Here is a 19,565-nt window from a genome sequence, read left to right on the forward strand (position 1 = left end):
CATACAGGAGCAGTGACAACAAATTCCTGTTGACACATTGCACAGATTGGTATATTTAGTATTGAAACAAAAAGTTTTCTTGCCTCTATATTTCGCTGTCTCAAAACATATTAATTAGACTACTCTATAAAATTCAAACGGTGACACATTCTAGAAATATTTAAATATTGTTGTCAGTAAATTGAAAAATATTACTGACGTTCAAATAAAGATTAATTAAATTATGTAAATGATTATTTCTCGTATGAATAAATAGGAACGTGTACGACAGACCTTTTATTATATTGTTTATTTACTCATTATTCCTGCACCCACTCTCAATAAATACGACCTCTACCTACACCAGACACATGATGGTAATTTAAATATTTTCAGTCTCCGAAAAAATTATGTACTGTTATTTGTTTGGGTTGCTTATCCTCATTGTATTCCATGAAAGAGTATGCAAAACTTCGCTGACTTTGCAACTATCCGACTTGAAGACTATTCTAAAACTGTGCACGTTCGTAAAATAAGTTTTATCGGTTTTCAGTCTTCGAAATTTCTAAACAGTAAATGTTCTAGTTGTGATTTCATGCGGAAATTTACTTTTTAAGTTTGTAATTGTTTTATTTATCGACTTACCGAATTTATTTATGTTACTTTAAAAACAAATATTTATTATTGCTCAGATACTTATCAAGTTTTAAGTATTCAGAACTATTATTTTGCTTTTTTTTAAAGAGATCTTTTATAGTTATAGAAAGTATATGATAAAAATCTTAGATATAGCTCAAGTTTTTTTATTACAAATTATGAATGTCACATTAAAAAAAAACAAATTATTCTTCGAAACAATAGATGTAGTAAACTTACAAAATTTAGAATATTAAGTACAGATAACATATAATGATATTTTTTTCAATAGTTACCATTATAAAAGATAAACTTAGAAAGAAATCACTAATAAGAAATGTCGAAATCATAATAATGGTTTGTTTCATTTGTGACGCTATAACAAAATTATATTTAGGCAGTAATATTGTAATTTACAAGGACTCTTAAAAAAAATCGATTAAAAACTTCATAATTTTCATATTTTGAGTATGGGACAATTTTTTTAATTGTGTGTAAGACACAGTGATACAGTGAAAACTTTTATAAGCAAAACCAACAATTAAACGTAAATAATATACAAATATTGCATTATGTTGTAATACCTATTTTTTGAAGAAATATCGAATTGTTTAGTAATAAAAATAAAGTAAAAATATTGGAAGTAATACAATAAATGAATCTTTCATAATTTGTAACTACTTACTCAATTTTAGCTCAATAGCACTGAATTGGTAATAAAAATGTCTCTCAAATGTATCATTCACTTCATTAAAGAAGTGCAAAATGCAAGATAATATAGTGTTCATTTGATACTAGACATTTGAACTTTATGCAAAAATTTAATAAGATTGATAATATTTTAAGTTACGTTTTTAAATTGGAAGTAAGGCATTAATGAATCACTCTTAACTATGTAACTACTCACTCGATTTTAGCTATCAAAGAAGCATTGAATAGATAATAAATATAAATTTCTCTCCAATGAGGTATAATTCATTCTATTAAAGAAGTGAGAAAAAGAAGAGAAAATAGTGGCCATATAGTAATAGGCATTTCAAAGTTATTCCTAATTTTAATTAGATTAACAATATTTTACATGGTTCTATCAGTGATTAGGTTAAATTTTATATAAGTAACACATTAAATGAGTCACTCATATTTTTATAACTACTCACTATATTTTAGCTACCAAAGTTGCATTGAATAGAGAATAAACATAGGTATAATTCATTCGATTAAAGAAGTTGGAATATGAAGAAGAGAGTACTGAAATTATGCCAAAATTTAATTAGATTTATAATATTTTACAAGTTAATATTTATTCCATTCAAATGTTATGAAGGGGGGCATGTTTTAATTGATTTTATTTTTTTGGACTACTCTTTTAGATTAGCTTTTTTAGATGAAATTTGGAGAAATAAAAAATCTTCACCATATTTATTATAATTATCAACTGATAATTACATCTTTCACATGAATAATTGAACAAAACATGGATAAATGGTATAAAACAGACGGACAGTAAAACTAACGAGTATCGATCACCGGCAACTTTTCCTCGCCAAACGGGAGTGCACCCACCCAAAATTAACATGGACACCACGCGCAGCGAGGGTGTGTTTGGCTTTTTAATCTCGCCGAAAAATTAAAATGAGTCATCGCTCATTGAAAATGCCCGAATAATGTGTCCAGAGCATGGCATTGTGTGAAACACTTAATCATAAACGACTAAACAGCTGCCACGTATAAGGTCATTGAAACTAACGCAATCGGCTTTGGAGACGTACGCAAGCTACAGAGCCATGCAGTGTCCTTTTTTTTCACTTCTGTACCACAAAAACCGCCACAATGTGTCCGGAAACGCATGCGACATTAAAATTCTAGTTCATGTTTTATTGTCGGTTCAATCTTAAACTAGTTAATGCGAAGTTTCTTCTTGAAAATGTTTGAATACAAATGGATTTTTAACTTTAACAGCTGTCTGTTTATGAAAACTGGGAAATTTCGTGCTGTTGATTCAGGTAGTCTCTATTTAAATATTTGAATAGGAGCGCAAAATGGTTGTGTGAGCGTTCTCTATTGTTGAGTTTACACCGGAATTACGCAAGGTCTGTCCTCCAAATATTTCAGTTCTTGTATCGATCGTTTTGGGTGAAACGTGGAGCCTGGAATGTAATCGGTACCGTGACTGATTGGAAAAGCTCAATAATCTTTAACCCTTAACTGAATTATTCACTTCTCTACATTTGTTAAGGAATGAACAATGCGACAAATAGAAGGCAGTTTCAACATGTGTAAATAAAAAAAAAAACTGCGACCGACTACCCATGGGTGTATATTGACTTGACGAATAATAAGGATGCAAGACATAAAGCCATTAAAGTCGAGCAAATATGGGAGCAGATGCTTTATTCCGAATTGTACGGGAATAGGCGGATGTCAATTATTTACTAATTTCCGACTAGGATAAAATGTCCAGTTTATTACATCGAATAAATTTCGCATTACGTACAGCACAATGCCAATTGTTGCTTTTAACTTTCACTTAACCAGATCCGACAATGGCCTGACCGCAGGATGACGAAATCGATGAGTTGTGGACAATGCAAAAATACACACACCAAATTGTTTTATTTAAAACTATTTAGCAATTTAATCGTGCAAGAATTTAACAACAACAGAACCTCAAAATTACAGTACGGAGTGTCTCAAATCGGTAGATTCTAGCTGTTGTGAGTATTTCTAGACCAGACAGAAAAACTGGCGTAAGTATCAAATAAATGTTAATTTTGATAACTTTTGAGCAGAATTTGGAAAAGTGCAATAACTTACTTATTTTTTTGACAACGGTGAAAATGAAGGTTTTGTAGAAGTACAACCATATTGTACGGAATTCAATTTGTTTTTAAAAAGGTGGGATTCAGCTGAGATGTAAGAATATTTTTGATATATTTTTTATAGATGACTAAAGCTATTAAATATGATAGTCAAACTTCGATAGTTTAAAACATGACTTGTTATCAAATTGATTTTCAGTTATCAATTAAACAACAAAAAGATTATGAATGTGCCATATATCAGAAACTACTTTTGTGATCATTCTAATTTCATGAATCTCCTAATTTCATATTAATTTTTAAAAATGTTACTGTTGTGTGTTTAAAAAATTGGCAGAATTAATTTATACATTTAATAAATAATGTCAATTGGAAATTGATTTAAGTATATATTTATTATTAAAATATTTAATGTTATTATTACTTTTATTCTTACAAGCAAGTATATTTTACAAAAAATAATGAGTAGCCTTCAGTAATTAATAATATTTCACATACCGTATCAAAAATGATGAACGTGTCTACTCGCATATTGAGACGGAACATCAATACCCCTTTGTAAACAAAAAGGAAAGATATACATGCAATTATGTGGGCGGGCCGAACTGACTGGAGGGGATCATTTGGTTTTGCTGCGTTTAGCATGCGGTTCGTCTCCGCAGACGAGTCGGTGTCTTTGAACACTTTATTTAATTATTTTTAGTTTTTTTTTATTTATGCATTTATTTATTTAATTTAATTTTTGGGATACATTTTTATTTTGAAAAAAGTAGTTTAATTTTAGAATACTTATTTTTGTTTTTGATATACCCTCAAAAATTATTTCATTTTACAGATTGAAAATTATATAAAGTTACGGAATTTAAATGGAGCATCCGAAGAACTCAAACTACATCCCTACGCATACGGAGAGTTACTAAATGCATTCCCAAAGAATAATTTACATTGTGCGCCGGCGCGCACTAGCACGGCGCATTGTCTCTGAGAGTAGGGATTCTTACTACCGGGCAAAACTTTACTCTCTTTGTCGTGCATCAATCTCTTACAACATCCAGACACGAAGAGCATTTTTCGTACTGTATATTTTGGTAATATAGTAATATTATCATATATTTTTTATTTTTATGTATTATTATAATTGTTATTATTATGTGAATATTAATTTAAATTTAACTAATCGTTAAAATCACTAAAAATCATTAAAAACATAAAATGTCACTAAAAATGTAAAATTTACTAAAAACTCAAAATATCACAATAATCCCAAAAAAGTGTAAAAATTTATTAAAACGTCAAAAAATCGTTAGTATAAAAAATCACAAAAACTCCAAAACGATTAAAAATCACTAAAAAATAAAAAATTACTAAAATCTCATAAAATCACGTAAAAATTACCAAAAATCGTCAATATAAAAAATCACAGAAAAACAAAAAAATAAATAAAAAATCGAAAAAACACTCAAAACATAAATATTTACTAGAATCTTGAGAAAACACTAAAAATGTGAAGAATACTAAAAAAGTAACAAAAAAATTATTAAGAATATAAAAAATCACAAAAACGTAAAAAATTGTAAAATCACTAAAAATCAATAAAAAACACTAAAACTACTACTAAAAAGAAAAAAAATACACAATAAATAGTTACTACAATTTCATAAAATAAATATATATCCAAAAAATCGTTATATATACCCAAGAAAACACTAAATCTCTACAGTACAGTACAGTAAAAATTCTTTAGAATCACAAAAACTCATCGAAATCCCAAAAAATTACTAAAAATGAAAAGAATTACCAAAAATGTAAAAAAATTCTAAAATCTCTAAAATTGAAAATAATCACTCAAATAAAAATTTCACTAAAATTATAATAAAAAATTACTCACAAAAATGGAAAAGACTCTAAAATCACTAAAAATGAAAAAAATCAGTAAACCCCAAAAACCTAAAAAGTCACTAAAACGCAAGAAGTCACTAAAAACGTAAAATATCAATAAAAATTGAAAAACCACTTTCGAAATCTGCCTAATTTTAGTTTTCACAGATATTTCAGAAACTAAGATACGTAAATGAGATTTGAGGAAATCGACGTAACACAGAAATTAAGTTCTTGAATTGTTTTCTTTTCTATCTGGTATGTAAATACATACTCGAACAACCAAAATCAACAAATTTGAGACATCCTGTACTCCATTGTATTTATAACAGGTGAAGTGAGTTCGAGTGACGTTCGTCACTTGTACCTTAGAACAAGTGTCTAGATAATTCCCAGTCAGTTTAATTAGCCGTGACACATTCTCTCTCTTTTAAATTGTTTTCGAACAGTCTACAATCTCGGATGTCATTCGGGCGTGAAACATGCTCAGAATCAGATTTTATAGTTCTGTATCCAGAATAAGCTGTGTTTCTAATACTTGACTTGCGTCCGTGAACTAAATAACGATTACAATCAAATTGGCAAAGAAATTGTGTTCAAATTTGAAGGTTTTGGTTCAACTTCAACCTTAATTTTTATGCAAAATTAAGAGTTTGGTATTTGTTTTATCCGAGATTATGTTTGAGTTTATTTTGTTTGTATCAAACATAATTTTTCAAAATAATAATTTAATCAAAATTTTAATATATTAGTAGTATATTTCCTGTAATAATTTTATTAATAGTTTCATAAAATTAAGTATATTGATTTCAAATTAGAATGAACTAGGAAGCCAGCGTTTCACCGTGGTTACCATTTATCTTTTATTGATTTTAACAGTAGTATTTAATAGGTTACTTCTTCATCTGGTAACAAAAATCCTTGTTAAAATATAATGTGGCCTATTAAAAATGGAATCATCCTCGTCATTTGTTTATTTGTGCCACAATTTCATAAAATATTTTCTATGTAATTCAGCGGTGGTCAAAATTTATTGCATAGTTTAGGAATATGACGAAAGGATAACTATATTAAAGGAATTTGATTTTTGACTTTTCTCTTTATGACTACATCTCGGTTGGAATATGTACAATAATATTTTTGCTTTTTATTGGTTCTTTTGGATCATTATTCATTAAAAGAAAATTAAATAAAAACATTATTGCCATCTCCAATGGGTCACATTGTATTTATGGTTAATCTGAACATAAAATTGGACTAAGACAAAAATCCTAATAGTTCTTTCACTGTAATTAGCAGTTAATAAAATGTGGTTTAATGATATAATGCCAGTTTTTATTACATCGTAAGTGAAAGCTAGAGCAAAAGGTACATGACCTTTAAGAAAAAAGTATTTTATTAATATTTATCAGAAATTTTACACTGAGTTTTAGTTAATATTAAAAAAAAAAAACAAATAATTTTTCGTGGAAATGCAAGTACGCTCATAGAATAGAAGTAAGTACCTAATTGCTATCGGCAAAAACCACAACACTTTGAACACACCTTGAGGAAAGTACATGTCATTTGTTATTTTTAGGTGAGGTTTACTCGTATTACGGTATATGAATAACTACACTCCAGTGCATTGTCTAGGTTGAGTTGTTGCAAAAATCGAAAATTTAAATTTTATCTTAATTTCTAAATATTACTAAACCTTTTTTGATGTTACATTGTTATCTAAGATCATATTTTGCCCGATAACGCAGTACAAACGTAGCTGTATGTCTGTGTGTTTGATGTTTTTTGCAAATTAAATCTCATAAATAAATAAGTCTTTAATCGACACCCACGTGTTACGTTGAATATGATAATGAAAACGCTATAATTGATCGAAGTTACGTGGTGATTCACGAACATACGCGTTGACAATGAATAGACGCTAATGAAGATGGATAAACATTCCATTTACGTGGCGGCATTTTGTTCAGTGGTAACTGCAATTTTATATTTAAAAAAATAAGCGAACCAGAGGCGGTCGGATGTCACGTGATCGACCGTCAGAATAATCAGTCAAAACCAGTTTTTACAACAAATTTAAATAAACATTTATTTCAGACACAATATCTTATGTAACGTCAAAACACGAATAAACCTTTACAAAAATTGGAAGTGTGTTTTATTAATTCGACTGTTTATTGTCAAGTTCATCCTTGTAATTAGCTATTTTTAAATAACAAAGGATTTAATTATTTATTATTTTCAATAATATGAAATGAAAATACAGTGTGGTCCATTTATGATGAAACCATCCCTGTAACTATTTTATTTATAATTCAGTTTTAATTTATATATTCTCAATACACCGACAAGAAGGCATAGAGGTGCTTATTTTAATAATTGTTTTCTAGTACATGTTACATTATTATAATATATTATTTTTTAAATATTTTCTTAGTGTACAATAATTTGAGGTAGACAATATTTAACCCCTAGATTTATTGAATCGACTACTGTACATAAATTGTATTTAAATCATGCCCACCGGTGTACAAACAGTCACGTGAATGTGTGTTCACCCGTGAGCACGCGGACCGGTAATGTTGGTGGGCATGCGGTTAAGGTTTCCTATAACATTTTTCAAATTTTAAATTGCTTAAGGCTTTTTATCAATCAGTATTTGTGAGCCAATAATTTGAACATGAGAACTTAAGTGACTATTTAATGTCATCAGATATTTACCACATTAATTTGATTGAAGAAGATATAAATTCATTAGAAGAATATGTTTTTAATTGTGTAGTAAAAATATTCATATACAAAAGGCTAAGAGCTAAATTCAATGGAGAAATTTTTTCCATTAAAGAAACTCTAATCAGTTTTATGAAATTATATTTAATATTTATTATTATATTAGATCAAGTAAAGTAGTTTACTTATTTTAGTATTAATTTGTAAAACCCATTTAATTTGACCTAGACTTGTGATATAAAAAAGGAAAAACGTAAGTAATAATGTTCTTTATGTAATATAAAAATTATAATTTCAATGATATACCTTAGTATTGTTAAGTTGTGAAAAAAAGTAACACAATGACATGAAAATATGGTGTGAGCCATTTAAGATATAATTTTTTATTTTAATAAATAATGTCTCAATAATGCTTTAACCTAACCTTTAATAGTTGTTTTCTATTTAATCTGACTGCTATATAACTTTTTAAATTTTAAATCGTGTAAAACATTTTGTCACGCAGAACCTATGAGAACTGACTTAAGTCAGTAATACTATTGTAAAAAATAATGATAAGTCACTATTTGATGTCCCAGATATTAATTCATGGTTTAATTGGTCAGAAGAAATAAATTCGTTCGAAGAATATGTTTTTAATTTTGTCGTAAAATTATTAATATGCAAACAGAAGCTAAATTCAATGGACATCATATTTTTTCATCAACTGTATTACATATTTTATATTAATTATTATATTAAGTCAAGGTAAAGTAGTTTATTTGTACACCTTTTATTAATTTCTATTTAACCATAACATAACATTTCTACCTAGAATTGTGATATAAATTTAAAGAGAAAAGTGTTCTTTATGTCAAAAAATTAGTAATCAAAAAATAATCTTCAATGATATAATAACGTTAAATTGTTAAATTAAGACACCAGATGAAATGTTAATATAATATGATAATTTATTTATAAGATTTTAATGAATACTAAAAAAATATACTACTATAAACATTTTTTGAATTCAAAATTGTTTAGGGCATTTTGTCACAGAATTTGTGAGATTAAGTGAAAATTAATTAATGTGAAATACTTTATGAGATGCAGTTTTTTATTGTCTATATTTTGAGCTATTCAAGTTATAAATAAGAAAGTTGTGGAGGTATTTCCGTCTTAAACTCTCCACACAGAATGTATTATGAAAAAAATGTACTAAACTTAAAGTTTATTAAACAATCACTTCAGTCTCTTAATTGAAAGTAATATTTAGTTACCAATAAGAAAAAAAGAACAAAAAATAGCTATTTTGTTTTAAATTCTAATGGACAATTAATTTGACCTACAATTGTGACATAAAAAAAAAGAAAATAATAAAGAGACAAAACGTAGGTGATAACGTTATTTTTGTAACACCAAAATAATGGATTCCGTCCACACAGACCTTGAGACTGCCTCATCCATATAGGATCCGAATATGCTTTTTTAGATAAAATTTCAACCTCACGTGAACCATCAAAGGCAACATAATACGATCATTTATAAGATAATTTCATTTTGCGGTTGTATGTGGTTTTTTATGGCAGATCATTTTGTATGTGTTCTTAAATTACCATTAGATAAGAAAGTATGTAGTTTAAGAGTTTTATAGTAACATAATTTATACGATTTACGATTATATTTTTCGACATTTATATATAAGAGAAATCAAGCAAAATTTATAATGTAATGCTGGTAATTTTGTATCGCATAAAATACCTGCATTTGTACAAATTTCTACTATGAGAAATTTTAATTAAACATGATTAATTACGTTATAATAATAGAAAACGTATGTGATATCCGTGGGAGTTTGTCTGCAAATCCCAGCTGTTTAACATGAAGTATTGACAATGAAAGCACACATGGAGTAAAATTATCTGTTATTAACATTAAAATACAAATTAAGTACAGATTAAACTGGTTTGAAATAAATTATTGTTCAAAATTGATACTTTGTAATAAGCAATACCGTATTTTTGGTGTTATATTTCAAAATAAAATACCGATATTAAATTTTTTTATCACATGATATTAATTCAATAAAGTGACATAAAATTAATTATAAACGTTTAAAATTCGTTGTAAATCAGATCAAGGTAAATAGATTTCGTATTTAACTTTCAAATATGAAAAATATGTAAATATATCAATTAAAACGAAACTCAACTAATAAATGATTTATAACTGTTTTAACGATCAGTTGACTCAATCAGTGGATACATTATATTAAATCGAATCATCAAATTTAAGAATTTAATCCCAACAAAACGATTAAAGAGTATTCCGAAAAAATACATCTCCGACGTTAAAGCTTATCTAGTCAATAGGACCGAGAAAATTTCAATTACAGGGAAGTGGGTCCCCGATACGGCCAATCTGTGCCCAACATCGACTCGGTCTCTCCCATTTCGTCGGGAACGCCTCGGCGGCGCAATGTGTATAGATAGGACAAGGACTTGAATTGGGTCGGTTGGGATGGTTGGTGCGAAATGGTGTCAGACCAGGTCAGGACACGGGGCGGGTGGACGAGTTGCGATCGATCCTGCCCGGTCGCTCGCAATATTTACCGGCGTTTACATTCATTCATGAGTGCCGATAAACAAATCCAATAAGCACTGTTTGCATGTGGAAGGGTTCAAGGAGATCGAATGCCAATATTGGAGTTTTGGGAATGTGTCACCAGATGTACTGATCAAACACGGTTTTATTGGTTCGTGAATTTGTTTACCATTAGAGCGTAATTTTATAAAAGGTAAACACTTCATCGTAGTACACAAGTGTCACTTAAAAATGTTTATTTAAAAAAGTACTATATAACTACTTAATTGACAAACGAAATATTTTTGTATTAACATTTTAACGATTAAACAATACATATATATTAATTGCAACACATTTTCAAAGATCATGTTGTAATAAGGTTCAATTTAAATTATTGCACACTATTAAAAAAATTGGGATCCAAATACTTTTTTCTTAATTTCATAATTATAAAATCAAAGAACCTTTCATTAAACTGAAATGAATGCACTAAAACAGGTGCATAATTTTATTTAAATTTAAGTGCTTAATTGAAACCTTTATAGAAACATTTTATTGTTACAGGTTAGTGACCCTATGAACGTCGTCCATTTATAGACAGATTATATTTAATGAATTTAAATCTATTAAATTCTCGTTTTTTATTTACTTAAATATGTTGTTCAAAATTATACATTTATTTCTAATATATGTATAAATAAAATATATTACACATTGAAAAATATATGTTATAAATCAATATATAAGTTATAACTTTATGTTATAAAAAAACTTTGTTCCACAAAATCTTATAATAAAAAATATTTAAGAAGATAAATGATGAAAATAATTTCTGCTTTATTATATATTTACATTTATTACAAATTATAATTATTAATAACAAAATGTATTATATAAAAAAGTTGACAAGAACTAAATATTTAACTTAAATAATTGAGGAAATAAAATAACACGAATGACAATTAATAATAGAGAGATGTTTTTTTAATGAATAACAGTAAAAAAATAATTAAGGAAATAAAATAATACAGATATCAAATTGTGATGAATAACAGCACATCTTTAATATCCAATTTATGATAAAAATATTTATCATTTAATATTTGCCATATTAAGTGACAGGAGAACATTGACCCCCAGTATTATTATATAAAATATAAATGGATGAATTCATTGTCTTTGTAGGCTTTCTACGTAGGTAATTCCATCGAACTTCTGAATAGGAAAATATTTACTAAATACGTTTTTTACATTTTATTTTTAATTTTCAAAGATTTAAATAATTTTTTATATAATCATCATAATATGTTAAAAAATTAATTTTAAAAATCGTAATAATTTGACGTTTCTCTCTATGCTTATTTGGATAATTTTTTTTAACACAAATAATATGTTTGGAACTGTAAATTTGTTGTTCAATTTTCATTTTTTAAATATATTACATATTTTATTTAAAGTGGATTTCTTTGAACAAATTGCTACTTCTCAATTTTTTTAGATGAATTTGGGGAATACAAAAGTTGTTGATTGATTAACTATCACTTGATCATTTTTAATATAATTTTTTTATATATTAATGTACATTTTTATGTAATAAATGTGATTTTGCTTTATTTCCATTTTTTTTTTTTTCATATTATTATCAAATTATGAATGACAAAAGAACATTGACCCCTCAGTTTTTTATATAAAGTATAAATGAGAGAATTTTTTGCTTTTGTAGGATTTCTACATAATTTTAATGAGCTTCAGAATACCAAATAATTCAACTAAAATGCATCATTCATTTTATTTTCTCTTTTCAGTGATTTAGATTACTTTTTGTATATTAATATGAGATACAATAGCCAAAATATGTTGAAAAATTTAATTTTTATTTGATGATATCTGTATGTTTACCTTAAAAAATGCGCTTAGATTATTATTATATTTTATGTTAAATTTATATATTTTTTCATAGTGGATTTCTCAAATTGCTACTTCTGAATGTTTTTATATGATTCTGGGAGAATACAAAATTCGATTGATCTTGATAATTGATTAATTAAAGATAATTAACCCAAATTCAAACCAATTGAATTGTGAGATAAATAATTTATATAATTATGTATATTTTTATAGAATAAACTGGATTTTGTTTTATTATCGGCATTTTTAATTTAATACTAGCCATAATCCTTACTGAATTAACCATTTTGAATGAATATAGAGAATTTTATTATTGAAATAATTCAATTAACAAGTAGAGTTACATTTTATTTTCTATTTTCAATGATTTTGAATATTTATTTAATGATAATGAGCCCTGATAAAAAATAATTTGTTTAAAAAATGAATTATTTTTATATTTATGTATATTTATTTATTGATAACTGAGATTTTGTTTTTTTTTTTGACAAAGTGTTTCTTTTAATAATGGGCTATATTCTATACGAAATAAATCTTCAAGAATGACAGAAGAACGTTGACCTCCCAGTTTTATTAGGTAAATTATATGAATCCTTTCTAGGATTTCTACGTAATTTTATGAAGCTTCAGCTTACGATGTAATTCAGTTAACTTGTTTGTTACTTTTTATTTTTCATCGTTAAATTTTTGCGTTTCAACATCAAATATTAATTAAATATATTTATGCCTGAAATGAGACTCAGAAAAATATCAACAAATCAGCTAATATGATTGTTAGAACCTTGAAAACGCGTAAAGTAGATTGAAAAAAAAGTGCTTAGTCATTATGCTGAACAGACTTTGTCTGGGATGAAATTGGGTCGGCCAGCTCACTTTACGACTAATCCTTGCGATTAAAAAGGCGTTCGCTATATTTATACTGATGCTAAAATGATTACATAAATTAGAGTACTGAAATACGGACTGCCATCTATTACTGTCAATTGAATGATGAGGTTAAAAAAATTTTCGGAGATGACTCATGGCAAAGTTTTTAATAAAGTTATCCATCTCACAAAACTGTAGAAATGCTTCTTTTATGTGGCAAATAAAATTGCTTACATAATTAAGCGTCATGTGATTTAGCGTCGCAATGTAATTATCATTATATTACACAATCCTAATTGTTTTCGAAAGGAACAAAAATTTTAATTATGTTAAGAGTTCCGGAAAGAAAAATAATTAAAGTCGTTCTCATCACTTCGGCGATACTACGTACTTGTACGATAGAACACATTTCTGTTTTATTAAGTGACGTAGTGCGTATAAAAATAGAAAGAACTTGCCATTAATTTATTTCAACATTACATTCGTGGAAGATGTGGAGATATGAATTGAGACTGTTTATAAAGTGAGCATTAATCAACAAGTAGTGTTTTCATTCGTATTCGGAAACGATCGAAATGTTTCATTGTTTATAACAATCCATGTACGAGTCTATGACTCTAAAATTGTTAAGATATTTACGGAACAGCAAAAAAATTACAATTGTGTAATACTACTATAATTTACATAATGTGTATATTTATGCCACTTACGTCATTGTTGTCATAATTAAGCAAGCTTACGCATAGTATCATCGGAGAAAATATATCTGACCACGTAAAAAGTTACTTACCTACGTTTCTGTATGGGGTGTGCCAAAATAATTTTAAAAAATTAATAATTTGCTATATATTAAATTATATTTAAATTATAAAAATGTTCCTGGTAAATAATAATGTTGTCGTCAGTGAAACAAAGACGGGGTGGCTGATAATTTATCGACAATAAGTCACATTTTTGGGGGAAACCCCTAATTCCATTTTTAACCAACCGTTAGATGAATTTTGGTGTCCGTGTTCAGGCACTTCATTTAAGTCATAATTTAGAATGGTTTGATTTTTTAAAAATAAATTAAACAAAAAATTATTATCAGAAATTTGTCTATTGTATGGTCATATTAGTCTCTCACATGTCATATTTAAAAAAGATAAGAAAAACATTCTTTTTATACTTTAACGACTTCTTTTCAGTCAAATTCAAGTCATAGTGTTACCATCACTTTATTTTAAAAGATGCAACAAGAAGGTAATATAATAAATAAAAAATATGCCAATGTTCTCAAGATAAATAATCAAATATAATTGGAAAATTAAAAAGAAAATTGTGGTTTTACGCGACCTAGAGGAAACTTAGCAAATCTATAAAAAATACTTTTTCCATATGTTTGTCCAATATTTTAAAGGCAAATTCAAAGTTTCACATATCTGAAATTGAAAGGATTGATAAAGGACATATTTTTTAATTAAATATAAGTGATTGTAAGAGGCTTTTACTGTTACTCAATAGGTAAATTAATAAAAAGTTATATTTTTTGAAAACTTGCCAAAAGATGAACATTGATGCTTTCTGAGTTTTTTGTTTATCTTGTCTGGGATTACTCGTAACTGCCAAAGACACCAATTTAGAACATCTCGTGTATCAGAGATAAATCATTTCAGCCGAGATAACTGGGTTAAAGATGAACTTTTACGAATCCAGAAGTTTCACACAGACACATACACACATGCGATTTTCTTAGAAGCAACATTGCCCATTTTTACGGTGCCGCCTCGTTGAACATGTCGGACACCGGATTCTGATTAAAATTCCAGACTTGCTTCTGTCACATCGTAAACAAAAATTAAGCGCAACTTTTAATTGAAACCGCGCATAGTTTTACATGAATAAATTACATTTTCTCGGAATAAACGGTTTTATCGGTTGTTCATTTGTGTTTTATTACTTTTGCGGCCTTATTTATCGCACTTAGTTGTGCTTTTATTATTTACGTGTGCACCACTTACTGGACATCATTTTTGCTCGAGCTTTTACCTGTTTTATTTTAGTTTGTTGGTTAATTGGTATTTTGAAATATTAAAGCTTAATTTAAATATTAAATTGTTCGTGCAAATCAAATCAGTGAATGTTGTGAACTCTTAAATATTTTATCACATTGTCAAGGATAAGTGTTCAATTTGCACATCTTATCATGCAAGGTTTATAACCTTTCGAGGACTTATGGTGGTTCCAACGAAAATACCACACCCTTATACAAATGTATATCATAAACTTTCAAATTTATTTCAGTTTTGTTCAAAGCCGCACCGATTTGAATGTATTAAAAATATATACATTATCACAATGTCAAAGAATACGTTACGTTATTTTTAGACAAAAGTTAATTTAAGTAAGTACAAATGAGTACACTGACATTCGTGCAACATGCATATGTTAAATTTAAATTCGTTTTCACGTTCCATTTAATTTTAATTAATTTAGGAATATTTTGTTAACAAAATATTTATTTAATTGTTCTCAAAAATGCATTTTTATAATTAATTAAATGTAAATCCAATAGTTTTAATTTAATTTTTGTGACGTCACCCTTTTACAGAAAATAAATAGAATTAAGAAAATGTTCAGCTGTTGCTCAATATTTACTTAAAGATGTTTTCGATAAACGTTTTCTCATAATCAAGTTTTAATTAAATCTTAAGTTATATAATATACAAGTCAACAAATTGATATAATTTAGCAGAACATAAAGTTAAACTTGTTGGTGTTGAAACAATATATTAACATACATACTTTTCCTTGTCCCAGTTTTTAATTCTGGATGTGAAGTGCACCAAACTTGCGTCACAACTCTATGATTTTTAATGGGGAAAACCACATTAAACAGCATAAAAAACCGAAATAAAATCATAAAATATTAGATTTGTGATATTTTGGCCTGAATTTGTCGTATTTGCGTTCGAAAGCTTAATCTGGGGATTACAATTTGTCATCCGAATATTTCTCCGTGTTGCATGAAAGCACTTCCAAAGACTCCAGATTAATAGCGGGAGACTGATTGATTGCGGGACATTTAAGCTGAATGTAATACATTAATCTTGTACAAAAATACATTTTTATCCCTTTTACGAACAATTTATTTAACATCTTGATAATAAATTTGTGTAAAACGAGAAACAACATAGTAAAATTGATTAATTAAAGGGATTTAAATAGGAAAATTACTTTAAATGCATCCACAAACGAACGATGCACAAGTAGTTGAGTGAAAATAAGTTTGTTCACTTTACTGCACATACACATTACGTTTACATAAACATGTAATGGATTAACGAGTGCCACATTGAACGCACATTGAAAGCAGTTCTGTGTATTTTTTCAAACAAATTAATGTGAAATTAAATTCAGAGTACTTGGTCTGTTGCAATAACATGTTCGAAATTTTTTTATTGCAGCAGTTAAGTTTAAGTAAAATAATGTAAATTGACTTGCTATTGAAATTTTCTCTAACTACTGGAAAACATGTATATAAACAAACCGATATGTAATTTAAACATATATGCAAGTCGTACGTGATAAACATGCACCAAATGTCACATGCATTGTTATTCATGAGTTATTTATAATGCCGCAACAAATTGATTGCGATACACCAAACCAAATTCCAGTTATTTAAATTTCTTGTGCGACAACTTTTTTTTTTAAAAAAATTATAATTCTGAAAATAGAAAATTAAAATGGCAGACAATTTCTAGGTCACACAGAATATCTTATAAAGAACTAAAAATAAAAAAGTTGGATTTCAATCTGAGACGTTTTAGATGTAGCAATTTACATCTGAAGCGGTGCATTTAAGATTTCCCACTTTCCGAGGCGAGACTGCAAAAGAAACTATTTAGGGCACATTTATAATTCAGCGGTAATTTACATGGGTAGGCGAAGCACACGAGTGGATGAGAGATTCTTGGCGAAAACAATGTTTGCAAATTAAATCCTTTCATTTAGAGAAGCTAAAAATTAAAAAGAAGCGGTGGGAAAAGTTAAAAGTGTAACTCGTAAATTACTGTGACATATTAATTAATATTCTTTTGTGTTTTTTTTCCAGACTGATCCCAACACAGCTTTCTTAAGAGCGGCTCGAGCGGGACAACTGGACAAAATTCAAGAATATTTGGATTCCGGCACTGTTCGTGACATAAACACATCGAACGCGGTGAGTATTGAATAATTGCAAAAATTAATTTATTCTAACACCCATTTTTAACCCAACATACGTAATTTTTAAACTTTTAAATGAACCATCACGTTGTGAAAACTGCATTCCAACCGACCGCGTATACCTGAGGTGATATGCCTTATCGCAAACCAATTGCATACATATAAAAACAAATGTCTTGTCGTGATTCATTCGACGTTGTGTAATGGAGAAAGTTACATTAAATTTTATTAAATTCCAGAATGGTCTGAACGCCCTGCATTTGGCATCCAAAGATGGGCACGTCGATATTGTGCGAGAACTGCTGAAACGGGGTGCCATCGTAGACGCTGCCACCAAGAAAGGAAACACATCTCTTCACATAGCTTCATTAGGTATGGACAAATTGTTTACGTGACATTGTTTAAACGCATGATTAATTGGATGTTAAGGCTGTTCAAGTTGATTTTAAGGCACATCCAATTATCAATGCGCAATCTTCGTCAATAGAAGGAAAATATTATTCAGTCTGTGAGATACCTACGCATTATGACATTTTAGTGACTGTGCATGACTAAAATGATAATTATCACATGCATGTATCCCACAAACACATTCAATAGTAAGAAGAGCACGCGATGGAGAAAGCTTTTAAGTAATTATATTTCTATTTAATTAAACCACTAACGGGCCTCAAAAAATTTGAGTCCATTCATCATTGTTGTGGCCTTTCGTGGCTCTTAAGGTATTCTGAAAATTCATTTAATCCAAACCTAGATTGGTTTTTATATGCTACCTATGTGCCTTTCATGGTGTGGTTTCATCGGTAGGTTCCAAGAACCTTTGAAAACGGAAAGTCATGCTCTGCTTGACACTTGATTACGGCAACATAAATAAAAATGTTTATATCTGATAGTTAAAATACAATTTTTATGATTCATCAAACTGGAAAGTAATAAATTGGAAAGTTAACGATATATTCTAAAGTTGGATTTTATTACCTTTCCTTTAAGTATTTAAAAACTTGAAGGGTAGTCTTTAAAATGTGAAGAACTATAAATTAAAAGAGTACGTCTTGGATAAAATTTATTTTTCGGTGTGTATTTAGAGGCATTTGCTTTGAAAGGAAATAAAAATAACCATTAATTAACTTATAAGTTAACCTTGATGTTGCATATAAACTAGATTAAACTATTTCAATTTCAGTTCATCAATATTTAACAAGAGATGATTATATTGACAAACATACATTCATAACCATAACCACTATGTTCCTTGACAAACATTTATACTATAAATTCCGTTTAAAAACTAGTACATTCAAAGAAAATGTTTAAAAAGATTAATGGTAACTTATTTATTTTCAGCCGGACAAGAAGAAGTGGTCCGGTTGCTTATTCAGCATGGTGCATCGCTCAACGTACAATCCCAAAACGGATTCACTCCGTTGTACATGGCTGCTCAAGAGAACCACGATGGTTGTGTACGTTACTTGTTGTCAAAAGGAGCGAATCAAACTTTAGCCACTGAGGTTAGTACTTTTATAACGTTTAATAGGTATATATTTAATTAAATTAAAAAGTGTCCTAATAAAGAGTCATGGAAGAATTTGATTAATAATTGTTAACAGATAATATTTAAATTCGCCATATATTGTTTTAGTACATTTGAGAAATTAACATAAATTATAATTTCAATGGGATTCTTATTTTAATCACAGATACAAGGTCTAGTACATAGCCAAATCAAATTTTAAAATATTTATTTATTTCAAATGATGAAGTCGTTCATTAATTCCAGGACGGTTTCACTCCATTAGCTGTGGCAATGCAACAAGGTCACGATAAAGTTGTAGCTGTTCTGCTCGAAAACGATACCAGAGGAAAAGTCAGGTTGCCTGCTTTGCATATTGCAGCCAAAAAGGACGATGTCAAAGCTGCTGCCCTGTTACTGCAGGTAAAGTGCTTTACCTATACTAATAAGACATAAATTCTATT

General features: G+C 28.2%; 1 protein-coding gene across 9 annotated transcripts in view; it reads left to right on the forward strand.

Annotated features, from left to right (window-relative positions):
* The window catches only part of LOC109601925 (ankyrin-3-like), a 40,224-nt gene that overhangs the window by 4,321 nt on the left and 16,338 nt on the right, over nucleotides 1-19,565 (forward strand). For all 9 annotated transcript variants that reach the window (XR_007547357.1, XM_049963631.1, XM_049963635.1 and 6 more), the window contains exons 2-5: nucleotides 17,479-17,586; nucleotides 17,831-17,963; nucleotides 18,936-19,099; nucleotides 19,369-19,524. Coding sequence is in view for 8 of the 9 variants with exons in the window: in XM_049963631.1 (XP_049819588.1) it covers nucleotides 17,479-17,586; nucleotides 17,831-17,963; nucleotides 18,936-19,099; nucleotides 19,369-19,524 (561 nt within the window). In the remaining variant the exon portion in view is untranslated. The remainder of the gene's footprint in view (nucleotides 1-17,478; nucleotides 17,587-17,830; nucleotides 17,964-18,935; nucleotides 19,100-19,368; nucleotides 19,525-19,565) is intronic.

Source organism: Aethina tumida, chromosome 2 (genome assembly GCF_024364675.1).
Source record: "Aethina tumida isolate Nest 87 chromosome 2, icAetTumi1.1, whole genome shotgun sequence".
NCBI lineage: Eukaryota > Metazoa > Arthropoda > Insecta > Coleoptera > Nitidulidae > Aethina > Aethina tumida.